The sequence below is a fragment of the Pimephales promelas genome, chromosome 1 (assembly GCF_988280905.1).
Source record: "Pimephales promelas chromosome 1, fPimPro1.hap1.1, whole genome shotgun sequence".
Taxonomy (NCBI): domain Eukaryota; kingdom Metazoa; phylum Chordata; class Actinopteri; order Cypriniformes; family Leuciscidae; genus Pimephales; species Pimephales promelas.
In genome coordinates, this window is record NC_142769.1 from 43,766,687 (window position 1) to 43,786,114 (window position 19,428).

At 35.8% G+C, this 19,428-nt stretch overlaps 1 protein-coding gene across 5 annotated transcripts in view; it reads right to left on the reverse strand.

Moving 5' to 3' along the window:
• akap13a (A-kinase anchoring protein 13a) overlaps positions 1–19,428 on the reverse strand; it is an 86,312-nt gene that overhangs the window by 10,475 nt on the left and 56,409 nt on the right. For 4 of the 5 annotated variants that reach the window (XM_039658910.2, XM_039658908.2, XM_089129913.1 and 1 more), the window contains 15 exons: positions 18,497–18,683; positions 17,863–17,965; positions 15,330–15,366; positions 15,138–15,246; positions 12,342–12,486; positions 10,448–10,515; positions 10,280–10,334; positions 10,046–10,190; positions 8,092–8,195; positions 7,584–7,730; positions 6,809–7,056; positions 3,916–4,041; positions 3,712–3,829; positions 2,129–2,380; positions 639–715 (listed from right to left, as the gene is read on the reverse strand). In XM_039658910.2, coding sequence (XP_039514844.2) covers positions 639–715; positions 2,129–2,380; positions 3,712–3,829; positions 3,916–4,041; positions 6,809–7,056; positions 7,584–7,730; positions 8,092–8,195; positions 10,046–10,190; positions 10,280–10,334; positions 10,448–10,515; positions 12,342–12,486; positions 15,138–15,246; positions 15,330–15,366; positions 17,863–17,965; positions 18,497–18,683 — 1,921 coding nt within the window. The remainder of the gene's footprint in view (positions 1–638; positions 716–2,128; positions 2,381–3,711; positions 3,830–3,915; positions 4,042–6,808; positions 7,057–7,583; positions 7,731–8,091; positions 8,196–10,045; positions 10,191–10,279; positions 10,335–10,447; positions 10,516–12,341; positions 12,487–15,137; positions 15,247–15,329; positions 15,367–17,862; positions 17,966–18,496; positions 18,684–19,428) is intronic. The other variant, XM_039658909.2, reaches the window with a different exon arrangement.

A 19,428-nucleotide genomic window follows, 5' to 3' on the forward strand; every position in this document is an offset into this window, starting at 1 on the left:
GAAATAACAATAGATTATACTTTTGTTTTGACTGTAGAGAGTGAGAAATGTCCTAGTTTTCAAAGAAAATGGTTGTAAAAACATCATGAACAAAGATTAAGATTAGGTAATGCACAATGGACTAACATGAATACAGTAAATTGCCCTTCTATTAACAAACATTAATACATATAAAAAATGTTGTAAAATATATATATGTATAGTAGTATTACCTAATTGATAGGTCATAGTTAATTTTAGCTAATTCATTAAAGGTGCCAGTTATTCTACTTTGAAATGTGCGTTTCATGTTTTTGTTTTGGTATGTATGATCCCACCCACTACCAATCTACCCAATAGTTTTTCAACACCCCTGGGTTACCAGTTGGTGGAAAACACAGTGTATTGGAGCCATGGAAGCAAGCAATGAACTGTGCCAGACACCGCAGATTCAACCCGCCCTAAAAAGCCTTAGCATCCGTCCATCCCATTCCTGTGTATGTGTCCACAATCTGGCAACCCACGTGAGGGCAGGGGAAACAACTCTGTCCAATATTTTAAATTAAGACTGCAGTATCCATTTCAACCACTAGCTGTCCATATTACATACATGAGATACATACTAATACATGAGAAGGACATAAAATCCAATCACTCACCAGAGACGCAAAAACATATTTCTGATCTTTTTCTTGAAGGAACACAAAGACATCAGAGAGAAGAAGTGCGTGGACATCTAGGGATTAAAACAAAAAACAAACAGATACAGTAGATATTCAATTAAAAAAAGGGGAAACACTTTAGTTTAGGGTCCAATCTTCACCATTAACAAGATTCTTATTAGCATGCATATTACAAAGACATTGGCTGTTTATTAGTACTTGTAAAGCACATATTAATGCATTATTTATGCATGATCTTATTCTACACCCCTTAATCCAATACCAAAACCAAAGCTAATACCAAAACTTAAAGGGATACTCCACTTTTTTTGGAAATAGGCTCATTTTACAACTCCCCCTGAGTTAAACAGTTGAGTTTTACCGTTTTCGAAATCCATTCAGCTGATTTTCTGATATTTAGAAGAATATCAGTAACCAGACAGTTTCTGGTCTCATTGACTTCCATAGTAGGAAAAAAAATATACTATGGAAGTCAATGAGACCAGAAACTGTCTGTTTACTGATATTCTTCTAAATATCAGAAAATCGGCTGAATGGATTCGAAAACGGTAAAACCCAACTGTTTAACTAAAGTGGAGTATGCCTTTAAACTGTCCTACTAACTATTAATAATTAAAAGATTACTGAAGCAAAAGTTGTAGTTAATAGTGAGAATTGTACACTAAAATTAAGTGTGACTAAAAAATATATAAAACTTTTTAGAACCACAAATAATAATGCAATACTATTTATGTGGACATGTGTAATAAAATAACAAAATAAAATTGAAATAAGAAAATTTTAAAAATTAAATAAATTGATTTACATTGTAGATGCCCCCGGCAAATAATTCTAATAATAATAATAATAATGATGTGTTTGTAATTACTGTAATTTTGAAATGACAACACGTGACAATCTACTCTGTTGCACATCATCGGACTAAGAATTATGTGTTTTTATGTCAACGCTATCAACGCCAAAATTAACTGTAGCAGTCATGTGGTACAAGTAGGAGCTCTCACAAAATTCCCAGCAACCAAGTTGTAATTACGAGCTCTACAAGGACGCTTTTCACAAATATAAATCTCGTAATTACGGTAATTGCAACATGATGTGAACGAACCTTAATACAATATTAACTTTGTTCATTTAATTACTTTTTCCTAAAAAAAAAAACATTTTCTTTTATTTTATAAAATTGATTGAAAACTAGCTAATTGTATATATGTATGTCATTACAATCACATATCACTACCAACACATTCAAAAATCCATTTGTTTTTTTTTTGTTTGTTTTTTTTGTTTTTTTAAAAGCCCACGATCAGATTTCAGCACATGGGATCTTTAATGCAGTATAGTTTGAAGATTTTTCATTTTTTAAAATGGAAGAATCACCAATAAATAACAGTTTTCCCTTTTTTATCTATTGTGGAATAAATGCGGTCAACAACGAGATTTACAATAACAACATTAAAGAGTTTTACCCTTCAGTCGTCCAGCAGCGTTTTTCAACTGCAGAGGACCATCATTGAGAAGCTTCCGACCGCGAAGCAGGTCCTCTCGGGCAAACATCTGGCCGTTCTTCATGCGCGTGATGGACTTGCTGTCCGTTCGGCCGTAGATCTCCTTCAACTTTTTCTTCTTCTCGTGTTCATTTACTTTATTGTCCACTGAAGCAATTATGTCTTTCACCAGCTGAAGCGCCTGCGTCAAGTCCTCGATATCCTTCTCGTTCTCTGCACAAACACACACACACACACACACAGACACACGCACAGGTTTATATGATATTGAATTGTAATAAATTCCTATGAACAATCAACACGTCCATTTAGTTTCATTATGGTATTAGACTGGCAGGATAAAACCCTCTTGAGAGCTATAAGCTCCTTCTCAAATTGCCCCTGAAAGGATATTTGTTATACTTGATGCTCTAATTCATTTTAAAATCTCTTTGTTGGGAACGTGACCAAAAAGCCTTTCAGGCTGGCTGTGCAACAGTTGGAAGTGATTTGCAGTAAATGTGGAATGTTTACTCGTTGCGGCTCATGTGTGCGGCAGAGGGCCCATCCGTAAGACAAGCGTGTTTACCGAGAGTGAAATATTGGTGTGCTATTCAAACACTGACAGGCGAGTCGGTTTGGAGAACTGAGGACTTTGCTTACTGCCAACATCTTTGGCTCAAGTCCAATTTTATATTGTCTGTTTGTCTTCATATCTGTGTATTTGTAAATGACACTAAGCACAACAAAAGTAGAGTAGTTTGAAAGTGGCTGTGAGGTCTTAATCTTTGGTATATCGCACCTGCAAAATAATTAATTTTATTTTATAAGTTGAAGGTTGGTAATATTTTTTTTAAATGTTTTTTTTATGCTTTTATTGTAAGGCTGCATTTATTTGATCAAAAAACAGAAAAAATAGTAGTATGAATTATTGAATTATGAATTATTATTTATTAAAAAAATTATTAAAAAAATTATTATTACAAAAAATTACAGAATTATTATTTAAAAAATTACAAAAAATTACAGAATTATTATTACATAATTATATATGTAATATATTTAAATATATATTTTAAAATGTAATTTATTCCTGTGACATAGCTGAATTTCCCCATCATTACTCCAGTCTTCAGTGTCACATGATCCTTCAGAAATCATTCGGATCTGCTAATTTGCAGCCCAGGAAAGATTTCTTATTATTATCAGTAATAAATTAATATAAATAGTTGTGTGAATATTTTTTGTGGAAATATTGTATGCTTTTTTGATGAACAGAAAAGTTTTTTTTTTAAAATACTGTCACTAGAGATCCATTTAATGCATCCTTGCAAAATAAAATTATTATTTTCTTTTAAAACAGTAGTGTATCATTTTCTCTGTCTATTAATTGGACAATAATTGAAATGATGGGGTGAATTAGAGCGCCAACTAAATATGCATTTTATGCTGGAATATCCATTTAATCCGAACACTATTGCTAAAAATTGACTGACTGATTTCTTTAAGAAAGATTTAAAACTAAATCGCAGCTCATGACTGCAACTGGTCAAAGTAAATCGTACCTTTAGTGTGCTGAAGGATTCTCTGCAAAAGCACAGGGTACTTTGTTATTCGCTGAGTAACCAGTAAAATGCACTCTGGGATGCCCATCCGCCGGACAACACTGCTGCTCATTTTTTTCTGGAAACAAGACCACATTGAGGACCGTTCATCTTCTTGCATTTATTGGGAAGAATGTCCAAATGTAAATGAATTGAACAATTTACCCTGATGAATGCCTGGAAGCGTTTGTCTCTGGCATGCAGCTCCTTGTAGAAGTTCACTGCTTCACTGTGTCGACTGCAAAATTTGCCATAGATTTTCTTCATGCCTTCTGCATTAGAGCCTGAGAACTGAAGCACATCATGTGATAAATTATTACAGGAGCTAGGATATGAACAATGAATCTGCTGATAACTCGTGCGGACACATGCACACAACATGCAGGTAAACAAATACAACATCTTTTTTTACAAAGTTTTTTATTTTGACTGTTTATATTTTGAATTTTTAAAAGAAATATTTTTATATTATTGTTATTGTCATAATGATGTGATTTGATTAATTTTGTTTTTTTTAATCAATTCACAAATTGCAGTTTGAGGGGTTTTACACAACAACAATGTACTTTGTTTCTTTTTTGTACTTTTTTAAATTTTTTTATTTTTTTATTTAAACGCTGTATTATGCTGCCAGGCCAGTAGTTGGCGATGTCACTTTGTAAAGAAACATTACGCGTCTCCACAAACGCATTTCTTCTACATATGTAAATAATGCGTCTCCGCTGGCACTAGTAGTGGCACAGTAAATCTACACTTTGCTGGAGGAACATTAACCCTTGTGCTGCATTAGATTTTTAACACCGTTGAGTGCATTAAGGAAGAAAAATGGCCACATATTAAACATTGCCTAAAATATTATATATTATTATTATTTTCCACTTTTACCAAGTTAAATCTTTTAACCAGCATCAGTCCTCATCATAACTACCAAAAATGTATTCAATTTCAGGATTTTAACTCTTTAATTACCAGTTTTGTTTGCGAAACCATCGATGAAAACCATCACGTTTTTTCGACCATCAGAGGAAAAAACACAAAAATTCAATTATTTTCAATAAACTAAATGCAAAGAGAAAACTTTAGATTTGGATTATCACAGTCCCACTTTGCAAAAAATCCCACTTAGCGCGTTAGAGACCAAAAATGGCCACCTATTAAACATTGCCTATTGCCTAAAATAAGGTGCATTTCCACCCATAGGGAATAAATATGTAGTGACGTCATCTGGTGGAATACACAATATAATGCAAATATAATGCTTTTGCTTCAAAATGAAAGGATGTTTGAGCAAAAATCATGTTTCATGTATTACTGACAGCCTCAGATTTAAACAACGTTTTAATGGGTTTCAATGGGCCATTTTTGGTCTTTATGGTGCTGAGTGTTACTATTTGATCTATACATTGTGTGTTATACATATTTTGCAAAATGGGATCACATTTTTTACATGTATCCAAAAAGTCACAATTTTGCCAAATTTCATACCATTTGCATTAAAACAGCCAAAATGGTCAAAGAAATTAAACTGCAAAAGACCAAAAATGTCCCTAATGCAGCATAAGGGTTAATAAACTCAGTACTTGTACTTGTGCATGCCAATACGTAGACTGAACAGGTAATGCGCATGACAACACTGTTCAATCACAAATTCATGTTTTTTGTAGGTTACACAGAGAAGATAAATGGTATAGTTGGCAAAAGTTTGGGTTTTCAGGTCCCCAAAACGGTGTTGGCGTGTAAATGAACGGCCAAAACTAATGAAAAGTTTACTGGCTTTAGTTGAAAAGGTGTTGTGTAAACGGCCCCTTAGAAACCCTTAAATATTCCCACTTAAAGTCCCCCTGTGGTAAAAATGAAGCTTTTAAATGTTTTTTACATGTCTATGTGGTATTTTTAATATGCTTTAAGACAAACCATGAGCAAATTCATAAGTCAACACCATTGCTGAGTATTTTCTCCTTAAAACTGCAGTGAACACATTACAGTCTCAAAAACGCTGTTTAAAATCGCTGGTGTTTCTGACGTCACAAACTACCCAGAGCAACCAATCACAGATCTGTGAGCTGGTGTGAGTGAGTGGAGGCGGGGCTAATTTGCATGTTCTTAAAACCAAATATACTAAATGAGGCAAGGGGCGTAGTTACATCAAAGCTATTTATGGCATGAAGAATTTGTTTCAAGGAAAAAACATTTAAAAATGTCATTTTGGTGATCAAATATAAGTTTTAACCCTTGTGCTGCATTAGATTTTTAACACCGTTGAGTGCATTAAGGACCAAAAATGGCCACATATTAAACATTGCCTAAAATATTATATATTATTATTATTTTCCACTTTTACCAAGTTAAATCTTTTAACCAGCATCAGTCCTCATCATAACTACCAAAAATGTATTCAATTTCAGGATTTTAACCCTTTAATTACCAGTTTTGTTTGCAAAACCATCGATTTGTATAAGAGGAAAAAACACAAAAATTCTATTATTTTCAATAAATTAATAAAAAAGAGAAAACTTTAGATTTGGATTATCACAGTCCCACTTTGCAAAAAATCCCACTTAGCGCATTAGAGACCAAAAATGGCCACCTATTAAACATTGCCTATTGCCTAAAATAAGGTGCATTTCCACCCATAGGGAATAAATATGTAGTGACGTCATCTGGTGGAATACACTATATAATGCAAATATAATGCTTTTGCTTCAAAATGAAAGGATGTTTGTGCAAAAATCATGTTTCATGTATTACTGACAGCCTCAGATTTAAACAACGTTTTAATGGGTTTCAATGGGCCATTTTTGGTCTTTATGGTGCTGAGTGTTACTATTTGATCTACACAGTGTGTATTATACATATTTTGCAAAATGGGATCACATTTTTTACATGTATCCAAAAAGACACAATTTTGCCAAATTTCATACCATTTGCATTAAAACAGCCAAAATGGTCAAAGAAATTAAACTGCAAAAGACCAAAAATGTCCCTAATGCAGCATAAGGGTTAAGGGATACAATTATTGACAACAGGGGGACATTAAGCAGAATCTAAACACCCTCACCTGGTTGACCAGCACGTCTCCTATTCTGTCGATTATAAAGCCATTCGCTCCATCCAGGCTGGCTTCCTTCTTCCTCTCCAGCAGTGCACTGAAAAAGAACGAGTGGAGATCCAGGAGCTCCTCCAGCATGGGGAACATCTTCTCCACCATCTGGACCTCCAGCTGGAGATCTGTCAGCAGGCCCTTATTGTACACATTAGACATGATCCGTAACGTCCGCAGGTGATGCATCTCCGTCTGGATCAGCTCTGGATTGATAAAGGAAGATGTTTAGATCCAGACATCTGGAAAAGCAGCAGTTACCATTCTCATTGCCTATTGTTTACAGCAAGAGATTCCCATGTTAAATCTAAATCCCATCTAAATGAATTTCAGTGGGAAATTTTTTACCTATTGTTAACCAAAAGAACCAAGAGTAATTGCTTCAAGTTAAGGTCAACAACACTGCTGCTAAAATGATGGCATGTGATTTTTTATGCATTATTACAGTTTTTATTTTTTTATTTTCAGTTTTCATTTTTTTTTTTTTTGTAAATGTAAATTTGTATACTTAAAAAAAAAGTCTATTTCCTCTTAGTCTTTTTTCAAATGCATTTTATATTGTCTTGTTTGTATGCTGGTCTTGCTGCAAAACCAATTGCCCATCAGGAACATTTCCCTGGACGAAATGTGCAATCATTTAGCCAGTGTTTGTAAACAAAAGCTCAGAACAGCAAATGCTTTTGGCCGTAAAGACAAAAAAAATAAAATTTATTCAATTCTAACATAGACTTACCATAGATGACATCTTGCCTCTTGATGATGTCCTTCTTGAGATGCTTCAGACATTTCTTATCTACAGTAATGCTCCAGGAGTCCGCCTCCAGTTCTTTAACATCTGCTTCAAACTCTCCCATCAGCCGGCTGTCAACCATCTCGGTTCCTTTACAAACCAACAAAATGTTTATTCATACATTACTAGACAACCTGTGCAAATAATTTTTTTTTTTATCATTTTATCAATAGTGAAAGTGAATAACAAAGAAAATGACTGAGTAGAAGGGGAAGAAAAGGACAAGAGGCCAGATTCAAAACTAGGCCTCCCATGAAGCCACAGCTCTGACAATTAATTACTTGTTTTTAAAGGGATAAGGACTAATTCTTTCTAATTCATGCTGAAAAGTGAACATACTGGACAGTCATTTTCCTCCCTGAAAGATTTTAGGTTGGGCCCTCTTTTAGATGTTTTTGAAAGTGCAGGAAATTGCATCTGGTATAATACAGGAAGAAATATGTCTGCTCACCTTCATCTAGAGACTCATTGGACGCTGTGACCTTATTAGGTTTGTGGAGGGAGTCTGTGGATTGAGACAGATATCGCATACCTCTCAGAGGTATATCGTCAAACCTGCAGGAAGGGATGAGGGATGAGGTCAAGAGTCCTCCAGACAGATGCACTGGCTTTAGGTATCATAAACTAAAGAGTCAGCATACTGCTATACTACCAGCTATCTGTACTGCTATCTGTTTTACATAATCAGATTGTAAAAATTAAGTACTTGTAATTAGATTATATTACATTTTAAAATACTGATAATAAGACTATAGTTACTTTTTTATTGATTCCATGATTACACATTACTCTCACAATGGCAGTGAATTATTCCTAATTCATTGATTCTCCCTAATTCTTATTTTTCTTATTTTATCTATAAATATAATTTATAAAACCACCTTTTATTTTATTTCAGTTTAGTTTCAGTCATTTTTGTGCTTTATCTTAAACATTTTATTTCAGTTAGTTAGTTTTATTTTTTTCAGCTTTATTTCAATTAACAAAATATCTTTTGTTGTTAGTTTTAGTAAATCATTAACACTGATACTGTGTAGTATGCAGTAGGGATGTCACGGTACCGATAACATTAAAATGTTACGGTTTTTGGTACCAATTTCGGTACCACAGCAAAATCAGTGTGAACTATTTTTCAAATTTATTTAACTATTTGAAAAAAAAAATTCAATTGAATTCAATGACTTCATTATTTATGATGGTAAATTTATGAAAGCATTGAAGGCTACATGCTGTTTAAACGAAAATATTGATGAGCTTGAAAAAAAATAAAGTGAAAAATAAACCTTCTATGCACACATTATTATTAGTAGTAGTAGTATTTTTAATTAATGGAGACGTAGTTAAATCTATTGTACAGTAGCCAAATATAGGCTAATTATTTCCGTCGATTTTAGGGCTGTGCAAAAATTAATTGCGATTAATCGCAGCCAAAATAAAAGTCTGTGTTTACATAATATATTTGTGTGTGCTGTAAATAATTATTTTGTATATATAAATACCTATGCATGCATGTATATATTTAAGAATTATTTGCGCTTAAATTCTGTATATATATATAAATTCATAATCTATATTATATAAATATAAATATTTTATATATGAATAACACATTTTCTTAAATATATACATGCATGTGTGTGTATTTACATATACAAAATAATTATATACAGCACACACAAATATATTATGTAAACACAGACTTTTATTTTGGATGCGATTAATCGCAATTAATTTTTGCACAGCCCTAGTCGATTTCTTTAAGTTAAACCAAACTTTTATTTTGGCGGGTTGCCGGGAAGACCTTTGAGTTTCTCTATGATCTGACGATAGTTTTTCTCAAATGAAACGGTAAAATGCTCATGAAGTGACTCTCGGAGATGAATGGATCATGAATCATGTCATCATATTGTGAGGCAGCAGAGACTGAAAACAGCGCGAGCGTCACTCGTACTTCAGCGTGTGTGTGTAAGGTAACATTAAACGAAACCGCGCGTCTGCGCCGTTCATTCACACAGAAACAAGCAGAACATGCAGGGTTCATATGTTAATAGTCGTTTTGCAGTTTAATATACACAGACACCACATCAGCAGCGCCGCAGGTCGCCATGTCGAAGCGCTTTCACGAAGAGGACGCAACCTCACGCCCTTCGTGCAGGCATGCGCATCCAGAACCGGGTTTGACCGGGTACTCGGCACCACCGGGATTTGGTACCGTGACGTTTACAATTTTTTAGTACCGACTTGGTACCAAAGTACCGAATATTTTGACAACACTAGTATGCAGTATAGTTCCATTCTGAACATAGTCTGTAACTACTGTTTATTTTCAGTTGAATCCTGAGAATACTTGTTGGTGTGTGTGTTTAGGCACTAATACTTGTTGGTGTGTGTGTTTAGGCACTAACATTGCAATATTGTTGATGGACATGCTTTTCGAGAGGTTGCTGCTGTGGAAGGGCATAATACTGGTGGGTCGTCTTGAAGGAAGAATCACAGAATGTTCCTCTGGAGAAAAGATGGCAGACCAGGGACGCTCCCGCAGTGTGGACGCTACACACAAAAATCGCAGATACACCATTAAGATCAGTTGACAGTAAAATAAAATAATAGAATGAAAAGAGAGAGATCTAGAAACCCACATTTTGTTCGTAGAGTGACGACAGGCATAGTGGTGGACTCTGGTATTGCAAACTGCTGTTTATGTAACAGAAAAGAAGGAACAGATTGTTTTTTACAACATAATGCAGATACTTTTTTCGACATGTAACATTTTACACTTCACATTTTAGAATGAGAACAACTCAAACCTTCATTCTGCTTTTGGGACAAATGGGGAGGCTTTCTTTACAGCTCTTGTGAACTCTCACATTGCAATCTGAAAAACAAAACATCACAAAAAAAACATTAGCAAAGTACCGGTACTCATTTGCAATTCACTTCTTTGATAACGATGCAATATCGTGAATGCTGTAAGTGTAAGGCATAATATATGATTGATTTTATGCGCTTTTATCATTTTTTTTAAATACTTAGCTTTATTTTTAGTATTTTAGTATTTTAACTTGAACTTATTTCAGTCAGTTGCCAAGGCATGTCTACTTTTAGAGTTAAGTTGGAACAATGAAGGTAGGATTTTGTTTGTTTATGTTTATTTCAAACATCAACAGTGTTTCTCAGAAATCGCTTTAAGTTATCAATCTTTCAATTCTTTGATAAAGATGCTATATTGTGGACGCTGTAAGAATACATCATTACTAACTACATACCAAAACATAAACACACCCTTTTCTGTCAGCAGAGAGTTCACCTCTATGACTAAACATAAGGGTTTAATCATACACATATAACGGAAGACACTGTTTTTTCTATTCTGGCTTATGGTCAAAGTGGTAAAGACAGTTGGGCTTTGGGTTAGGAATTCCTTCCAGTCAGGAAACTCCACCAAGCTCACAAATGAAATCCCAGAAACTTGCCAACAAGTACTACTAATGCAGATCTTTTGTAAAGAACAAACTTTGAACAACTTATTACTTATAATTATTTTTAATAGATTTATCATAATTTCTATATAGGTTTATTTTATATTTTTAGTCCGAATGGGCTGTGAGACTATGGAAAGGTGTACTGAAAAAATAGACTCAATGGGAAGTTTAAAGTTTATTTACAATAAATATGAATGAGGTTAAAATATAAAAAATAATGAGGGAGAAAAAGGAGAAAAATAGGCTTACTGGCCATGAAAGAATAAAGGCTTTTTATATTTTTTTTAAAACTATTTACTCGAGTGCCTTGAATTGTTTTTTCTTATGAATAAGATTTGTCATCAGCAGCTCCATGAGGAAGTGAATGATGTTACCAGAACTGCTTCCTATTTTTGAGCAACGAGTCTTTTGAAATCCATGACACAACATCTTTAAATCACCCTTCAATTTAACCATCCACCACACTTATCAGCGCCCCGTTATGCTTTTTGAATTATTGCCTTTCATGTGGAGTGTACAGTAGCGGTGTAACAGAGTTGCATAATGCCAGCCTAATAGCCTATAGTCTCCATTGGCTGCCTGCAAACAACGTCTACTTTAGCCTATCCTCAAAAACTGTAGTTGACACTGGAAAAGTTTGTTTTGTATTGCTGACATGTCAAGAAGGATGAGGACTTAGGCTTGAATTGTAAAACAGACGCCATTGTTACTGTTCGTATCACTGTGTATTGAGATATTCACTGTGTAAATTCAGAATCAGATATGGTAATGGACGTTTGGTTTCCAACAGGCACTGTAAGCGGTAGACCAATCATCACATCACAGACTGGATCGTCTGACCAACCAGAGCAGAGTAGGCTTTCAGAAAGGAGGGGTATAGAGAGACTGAATCTTTGAACAAACTGATTTTAGACACATTGAGAAATGAGATGATGTGCAATGCATATTATGAAAAAATTGTATTTTTGACCTTGGATACACATCAACTTATTGTAGGAGACATCCAAAACAATATTAGGAGTCTTTGAAATAGCATAACAAGGGGATTAAGGGAACGAAAATAGGTTATATTATTTGTATAGATACTTGTCCAGCAAATACTAGAGCTTTTGTAAAAACCCAGTGTTTTCTCATGTGAAATCTATTGTTGGGAGTAACTAAATCAAAAGGATGTTAAGTAGTACCTGAAACCTTAATTAATTTATGAACTGATTCTTACTTGTACAGTTGACAGCATCTTTAGTGTTGAGGGTTTTGTTGCATTGCTGGCACAAAGCCGGATGCAGCAAACTCGACGTGCTGAACAGGTGTCCATTCACAGATTTCTCTCTGTCTTTCTCCCGATTCTTTTCTTTGTCTTTTTCCTGTGCCAGAAAATGTGTAAGAAATATTACAATAGGTGACGGCTGTTAACACTTGCAGAGCACTGTAATGGCCCGTCGTATTTACTTCAGTTTAAACCCATTAACTTCAAGGATTAGTTCACTTTTAAAGAACCTTTCGCTGATAATTTACTCACCCCCATGTCATCCAAGATGTCATCCAATTCAGTCGAAAAGAAATTAAGGTTTTTGATGAAAACATTCCAGGATTTTCTCTATATAATGGACTTCATTGGGTACCAGACTTTTCAAGGTCCAAATGACCGTTTCAGTGCAGCTTCAAAGGGCTTTAAACGACACCAGACGATGAATAAGGGTCTTATCTAGTGAAACGATCGTTCAATTTCAAAAATAAATAACAAAGTTTAAGTTTTATAAGCTCAAATGCACACCTTGCTCAGTTCTGTGTGACTCTCCTGTTTGAACTCGTTCATCAAAATGAACGAATCTTCATTTGAGTCATTTCGGTCAGTTTGTTCGTTGAATGAACCAAATGACTCGAAAAAAGATTCGTTCATTTTGATGAACAAGTTTGAACAGGAGAGTCACAGAACAGAGCAAGGCGAGCATTTTTGAGCATTTATAAACTTATTTTTGAAAAGACCAATCGTTTCGCTTGATAAGACCCTTATTCATCGTCTGGTGTCGTTTAAAGCCCTTTGAACAGTTTGCACTGAAACTGTCATTTGGACCTTGAACCGTTTGAGTCCCAGTAAAGTGCATTATATGGAGAAAATCCTGCAACATTTTCATCAAAAAACCTAATTTCATTTCGACAGAAGAAAGAAAGACATGGACATCTTGGATGACATGGGGGTGAGTAAATTATCAGCAAAAGTTTTTTGAAAAGTGGACTACTCCTTTAAGTGCTCATCAATTTCTTTAATGGCATTTCTCCAAAGTCAGTATGCCTCCCTCTACAAAAAAAAAGTTTAAATATTTAAATTATGGGACTTGGGACAAAATGTGGATTGAGTGCCACATGATCCAGAGCTAATCAAAAAGAGGACCTTAGTGGGCCACCCTATTGTCCCTATCTAAAATGTCATTTCAAACTGAGGACATTTTCACTGTGATTCAGACAGTTCACAAACATCCTCTCAATTGTTGTCAAGTTCTCCTGTAACAAAGTTCAGCTTCCTACTTGTAAATATAGGCCCCATGTTAAGCAACTGTTTAGAAACAGCAACCTTTTTGGGGGTAATACAAAGCTAAATTAAAAAAAAAAATACTATCAGGCTTATTCTAAACATGAAATACTCAATTATGTATTGTTGAATCACCGTAAATCAAGCACACTGCTGTCAACAATGTGCCGGTTGTGGATGAAATACACTAAAAAGACGACTAAAGTTGCATTGCATTCCAAATAAGGAGTTAACCATTTCAGAACCAGTGAACATCAAGAAGTGAGAAGAGAAAAAGAAGCACGAGATAAACCAGAACAAAAAGTCTGTTCAAAACATTACTTTCCTCAAACGAGGCAGTGACAGATCCAGCCTACCTCTTCTCCCTTCAAGCTCTTTGTCTTCTGATAGCGGCCTTGAACCTCGCAAAACTTTCTATATAACATTACTGTAGGAGGCAGAGTCTTTGCAAGACTCTAGACCGAGACAAAAAGTTTAGCATCACCTCAGATTCAGGAGGAAGTGATCCAACTCAAGCTGGGAGGTGCTGTGACTCTTTCTTCCTCTTTTTATTGCACTGTCGTTGCTGGTGTCAGAACAGCAAACTGCTGATGAAATCTGAACATTTTGGTGTAAAAACACCCATATGAAAACTTTTATGGTAAAAAAGTAGCGCTGCAAAAGTTTCAGACTATAGATTAAACATTTAAACTACATTTAACTACAAAGTTCCCAGTGTGTGGAAGCTTAATTCATTTTAATGGTTCAATTTGGTCCATAAAATCTTAAAATTTGAGTCTTGAATGACTTTTAAGAAGTTTAGATTATTAATAAGAGGCCAATACAGAAAAAATGCATGTACAGAAGCCCTAAAGTATATTTAAGCGACAAAAATGGTGATTTTTTCATTTCATCAGTAAAGAAATGTCAGTATTTAGTTGCTAAATTGCAAAATGATAACACTTGACGTAGTTACATGTTAATACATATATTTACTATAGTTAGTAATAACAGTAAATTATGCATAATTACAAGTTACTAACCTTAACTCTATTGTACAAGCAATTTATTAATATTAATCAGTACTTATTTGACTATGTAACAACATCCACTTCAAATAAAGTGCTACCAAACTGTTTATTTCCAGGTTTCTTTGAAAAAAGTTTTTCAATGTGCACTTAAGGTCTCAGTAGTCTGTAAATAAAGTACTGGTCCTTTAAATGGGTAAAATGCTGAGCTAACGGTAAAGAACGAAACATTATCGTGCCTCTTCTCACCGTCATATTTCCTCTAGAGCTCAGAAAGTCTCCAACCCCTCACACTGAATCTACTTCTCCATTCATTTCAGTACAAGGGTAAATTCCTGTCTTGCATTTAATTGACCGGGTGATAAATCACACTCAGTCATCAGTATGAATGAAACAGATGAGCTAATCTACAAATACACTCTTGGTGGGGAGGAAATTACTTGGTGAAAAAAATTAGCGAACAAAAATGTTGACTTACTCTCGCTTTCTTGTACATTTTGTTCTTTAGATAGCTGAAAGTCCGGCTCACTTTGGTGCTACTTTTTTCAAAATCTCCTCTTAAAGGTCCAGGTTCCTCCTCTGTAATGCTAGAAAAAGCGAGATATACTGTAAAGACATGCATTATATGTGCGTTTCCAGAAATGAATTGAGATATGCATGGGCATCGTACCTGTATCGCATTGAACTGGAGTTGAATGATGTCATGCCTACAAGTACAATGATGGAGTCAAATTACCATCACTAATAACAAACATCCTCCATCAACAGAGCCTGATTTACATCCACACGCAAAATTGTCTGTCTGCAAAAGAGTACCGGATTTGTCTAGATATTCAACTAGATTAAAATGATTCATTGGGCCATGAACATGCTATGACAAAGACCATTTAATCAATCAAGTCTTTGAAGTTATAATGCTGTCATGAATAGGGTGACCAGAAGTCCTGAAAAATTTGAGACAGTACTGAAATCTAAGCTGTTGTCCCAAATCCCGAAACCGGCCTTAATTGTCCCGAAAATTATACTAAAGTAAAATCTTTATATACAACATTAGAAACTGTCAGTGAAAGTTGAGTCATCCTTCAGCCAGCCTCCTCAAGTTGCAGCAGCCGCAGCCACGAGGACAGTGAATGTGCAGGCAGCCAGAGTAAACGCGGCAATTTCGCTCTCGAGACGCGCGGCAATTTCGCTCTTGAGACGCGCGACAATTTCGCTCTTGACGAGCGCGTCAATTTCGCTCTTGAGACGCGCGACAATTTCGCTCTTGACGAGCGCGTCAATTTCACTCTTGAGACGCGCGACTATTTCGCTCTTGACGAGCGCGTCAATTTCGCTCTTGAGACGCGCGACAATTTCGCTCTTGACGAGCGCGTCAATTTCACTCTTGAGACGCGCGACAATTTCGCTCTTGACGAGCGCGTCAATTTCGCTCTTGAGACGCGCGACAATTTCGCTCTTGACGAGCGCGTCAATTTCGCTCTTGAGACGCGCGACAATTTCGCTCTTGACGAGCGCGTCAATTTCGCTCTTGAGACGCGCGACAATTTCGCTCTGCGCGACAATTTCGCTCTTGACGAGCGCGTCAATTTCGCTCTTGAGACGCGCGACAATTTCGCTCTTGACGAGCGCGTCAATTTCACTCTTGAGACGCGCGACAATTTCGCTCTTGACGAGCGCGTCAATTTCACTCTTGAGACGCGCGACAATTTCGCTCTTGAGACGCGCGACAATTTCGCTCTTGACGAGCGCGTCAATTTCACTCTTGAGACGCGCGACAATTTCGCTCTTGACGAGCGCGTCAATTTCACTCTTGAGACGCGCGACAATTTCGCTCTTGAGACGCGCGACAATTTCGCTCTTGAGACGCGCGACAATTTCGTTCCTGACGAGCGCGTCAATTTCGCTCTTGAGACGCGCGACAATTTCGCTCTTGACGAGCGCGTCAATTTCACTCTTGACGAGCGTGTCAATTTCGCTCTTGAGACGCGCGACAATTTCGCTCTCTTGAGACGCAATTTCGCTTTTGAATGTTTAATCACTCTTTAATGTTTTTTTATTTTATTTTTTTGTGGCAGACTAAAGACTAATGACAGACGTTGATCTCTGAATAAAAAATATATGTTGGGTTCAGGTTTGAACCAAACCATATTTTGAACCAAAACCAGACCTATTGAACAAGAACCAAAACCTGACATATTGAACCAAACCCCAAGTCCCAAATTTCAGCCAATATCATCTGGTCACCCAATCATGAAATCATACTTCGTTATTATTGTAAGAAAATACCATGTATTCGCCACTGAATCTCAAAGAAGTATAAAAACATACAGCCAAAAATATCAATGTAACCACAGACAAATGAAGTAGTAAAACTGTTCAGAACGTGACCTCCTCCAAACTAAATGTATGGCAAAAAGAACACTATATTACAGGGTTAATTCACCTAAAAATGAAAATGAATGAACTTTCAAACTCCAAAAAGGACCATTAGGGCTGGGAGATATACAGTATAGCTAAAAATATATAAATAACTATAATATATAAAATGACGCCATTCAGTATGAATAAAAATACATTATCTAGATGCAAAGCACATATACACAATGTTCCCTAATTTTATATTATAAGTATCACAATAATAGAGGGCTCTACTCTATATTAGGGTCAGGGTTCAAAGGTGGCTAGCATATTTTGGATCATTTACTGTCTGTGAGTCACAGGAAATCATCTAAGGACAAAACACTAAGGGTTACTATGCGGAAGATGCAATTATGCAGCTCCTACTGCAACTTACTTATGGTGTCCTCCTCATCACTAGATGAAGAGGTGACCGTAAAGACAGTTTTAGATTTAGCGAGGATCGGTGAGAGGTTGAAGGTAAACGACATCTGTCTCTTTCGCCGAATTCTTCCTATCGCTGGGCGGTTGCATTGGGGATTGAAAAGTCAGAGCAAGTACTTATTAAACCAGATGATTTAGGGGCCTGAGAACTGGGTGGAGGACAACTAACACAAACCAGATGAAGAAAACAAACTACATTACTGGTACAACCTGCACGTGCACAACCTCTCAAACAAGGAATTCATTAGAAATATCTGGTATTCTGAAAGCAAAAGATGTTTCTAATGCAAAATCCATTTCATAATCAATCTATAGGAGCCAAAAACTGAAAGAAGAGGTGGAAATCAAGCAGCTTAACTCACCATCTATGTCCCGTTGGCTGATGGACAACATAGAGACTGATTTCATGAGGGGGAGAGTCACAGATTGACCGCTGTGTCTGAACTGGTGATACTTCCTTGATTTCTGCAATTGCAAAGTTAGATGCTCAGTGCTAAAGGGGAATTTCATATCAAAAATCAAAAGTTTCGACTGCATGATATAACCACTTTTTGTGTGTGGTTACATCATGCAATGCAATGCAATGTACAGGTCTGGTATAAAGCCAAAATATCCAGCCAATACAAAAAAGGCTTGCTAAGAGAGAGATATTTGGGAGGGAACATTGTTGCAGTCTTAAAATGAAAGAAAAGAAAAAGAGAGAAAGAATTAAAAGAAAAGAAAGATAATTCGTATTTTTTTACCTTGGTAACTAGTCTACATAACTTTAACCCAAAATACCACTTTATTTTACTTTGTGCTATTTGCTATATTTTTTTACATCTATAATTGTATTTTTATTATATAAAACTATAGTATGAATGGGAAAACGTGGGTCCCATGGCCCAAATCAGTTGGGAAGCACTGGTTTGGGCCGCTTCAAGAAGCCTTTTCAAATACAGTAGTTCCTCTATTTTAACCAAAATGTCATGCTTTGAAAAAGGTAACTCATCTTACCTGACCACCTGGACTGCTGCACTCTCCCAAATCAGATTCAGGACCTTCTTCTGTGAGAGACATCAGTGAGCCCCTCTCTTCACTTTCCCGCCTCTGCACTCGTCCCTGATCTTCTGATGGGCCTCCGGACTGCGGGATCCAGCGTTTGCCATCCTCAATCCCTGCTGCTAGACCCTCCAAACTATAACTTTAAAAAAAAAAAAAAAAAAAACATTGCTAACAGCTAAGAACTAAATAAATATCTGTCCCATACAACTTTTTAATTTAAATCAAATTAATTATGGTGTCTACGTAGTTTTCTTTGCATCCAAAAAGGTGTCCACATGTGTCTGTGTGTGGCGTACGACTAACCAACCAAATGCAAAATATGCAAAGAGGATGTTCATATTACACTCCACCCAACACAGAAGTATACACACTCAAAAAAGTATTAAACCTTATTTATTACACAATAATATAACAATGGAATTAAATTATGATGTATTTCAGTGCAACTAAAGTACTAAAAAAACTTTAAACAATAAAAAAAGTACTAAAAGTGCAGTTTTAAAATGTAGCTGGATGGTTTTGTGACTATGCAAACTGACTCTTTTGACAGTCTAGTATATGAACACAGTGAATTTCACTAACAGAATGGCACCAGGTCTGATCTTAGAAGCGACGCCATAGACATACATTAGAAGCTCAAAGCAGCACAATGAAAAGCACAACCTGAGGCTACATGAGAAGTTTTTTGGTATGCTATATATATGCGAGCATGCATTCGACATTCAAATCTCAAATCAAATCTTAGAAAAAAGGGGATCAAAACTACACTGAGAAGTGAGCGACTACATGAGCAAAACAACTACTGTACATATCACACTATATATTAGATAAATGAGCGTCTTGTTTTAAAAGTGACTAGATCATTTCCATACTTTCCATATATG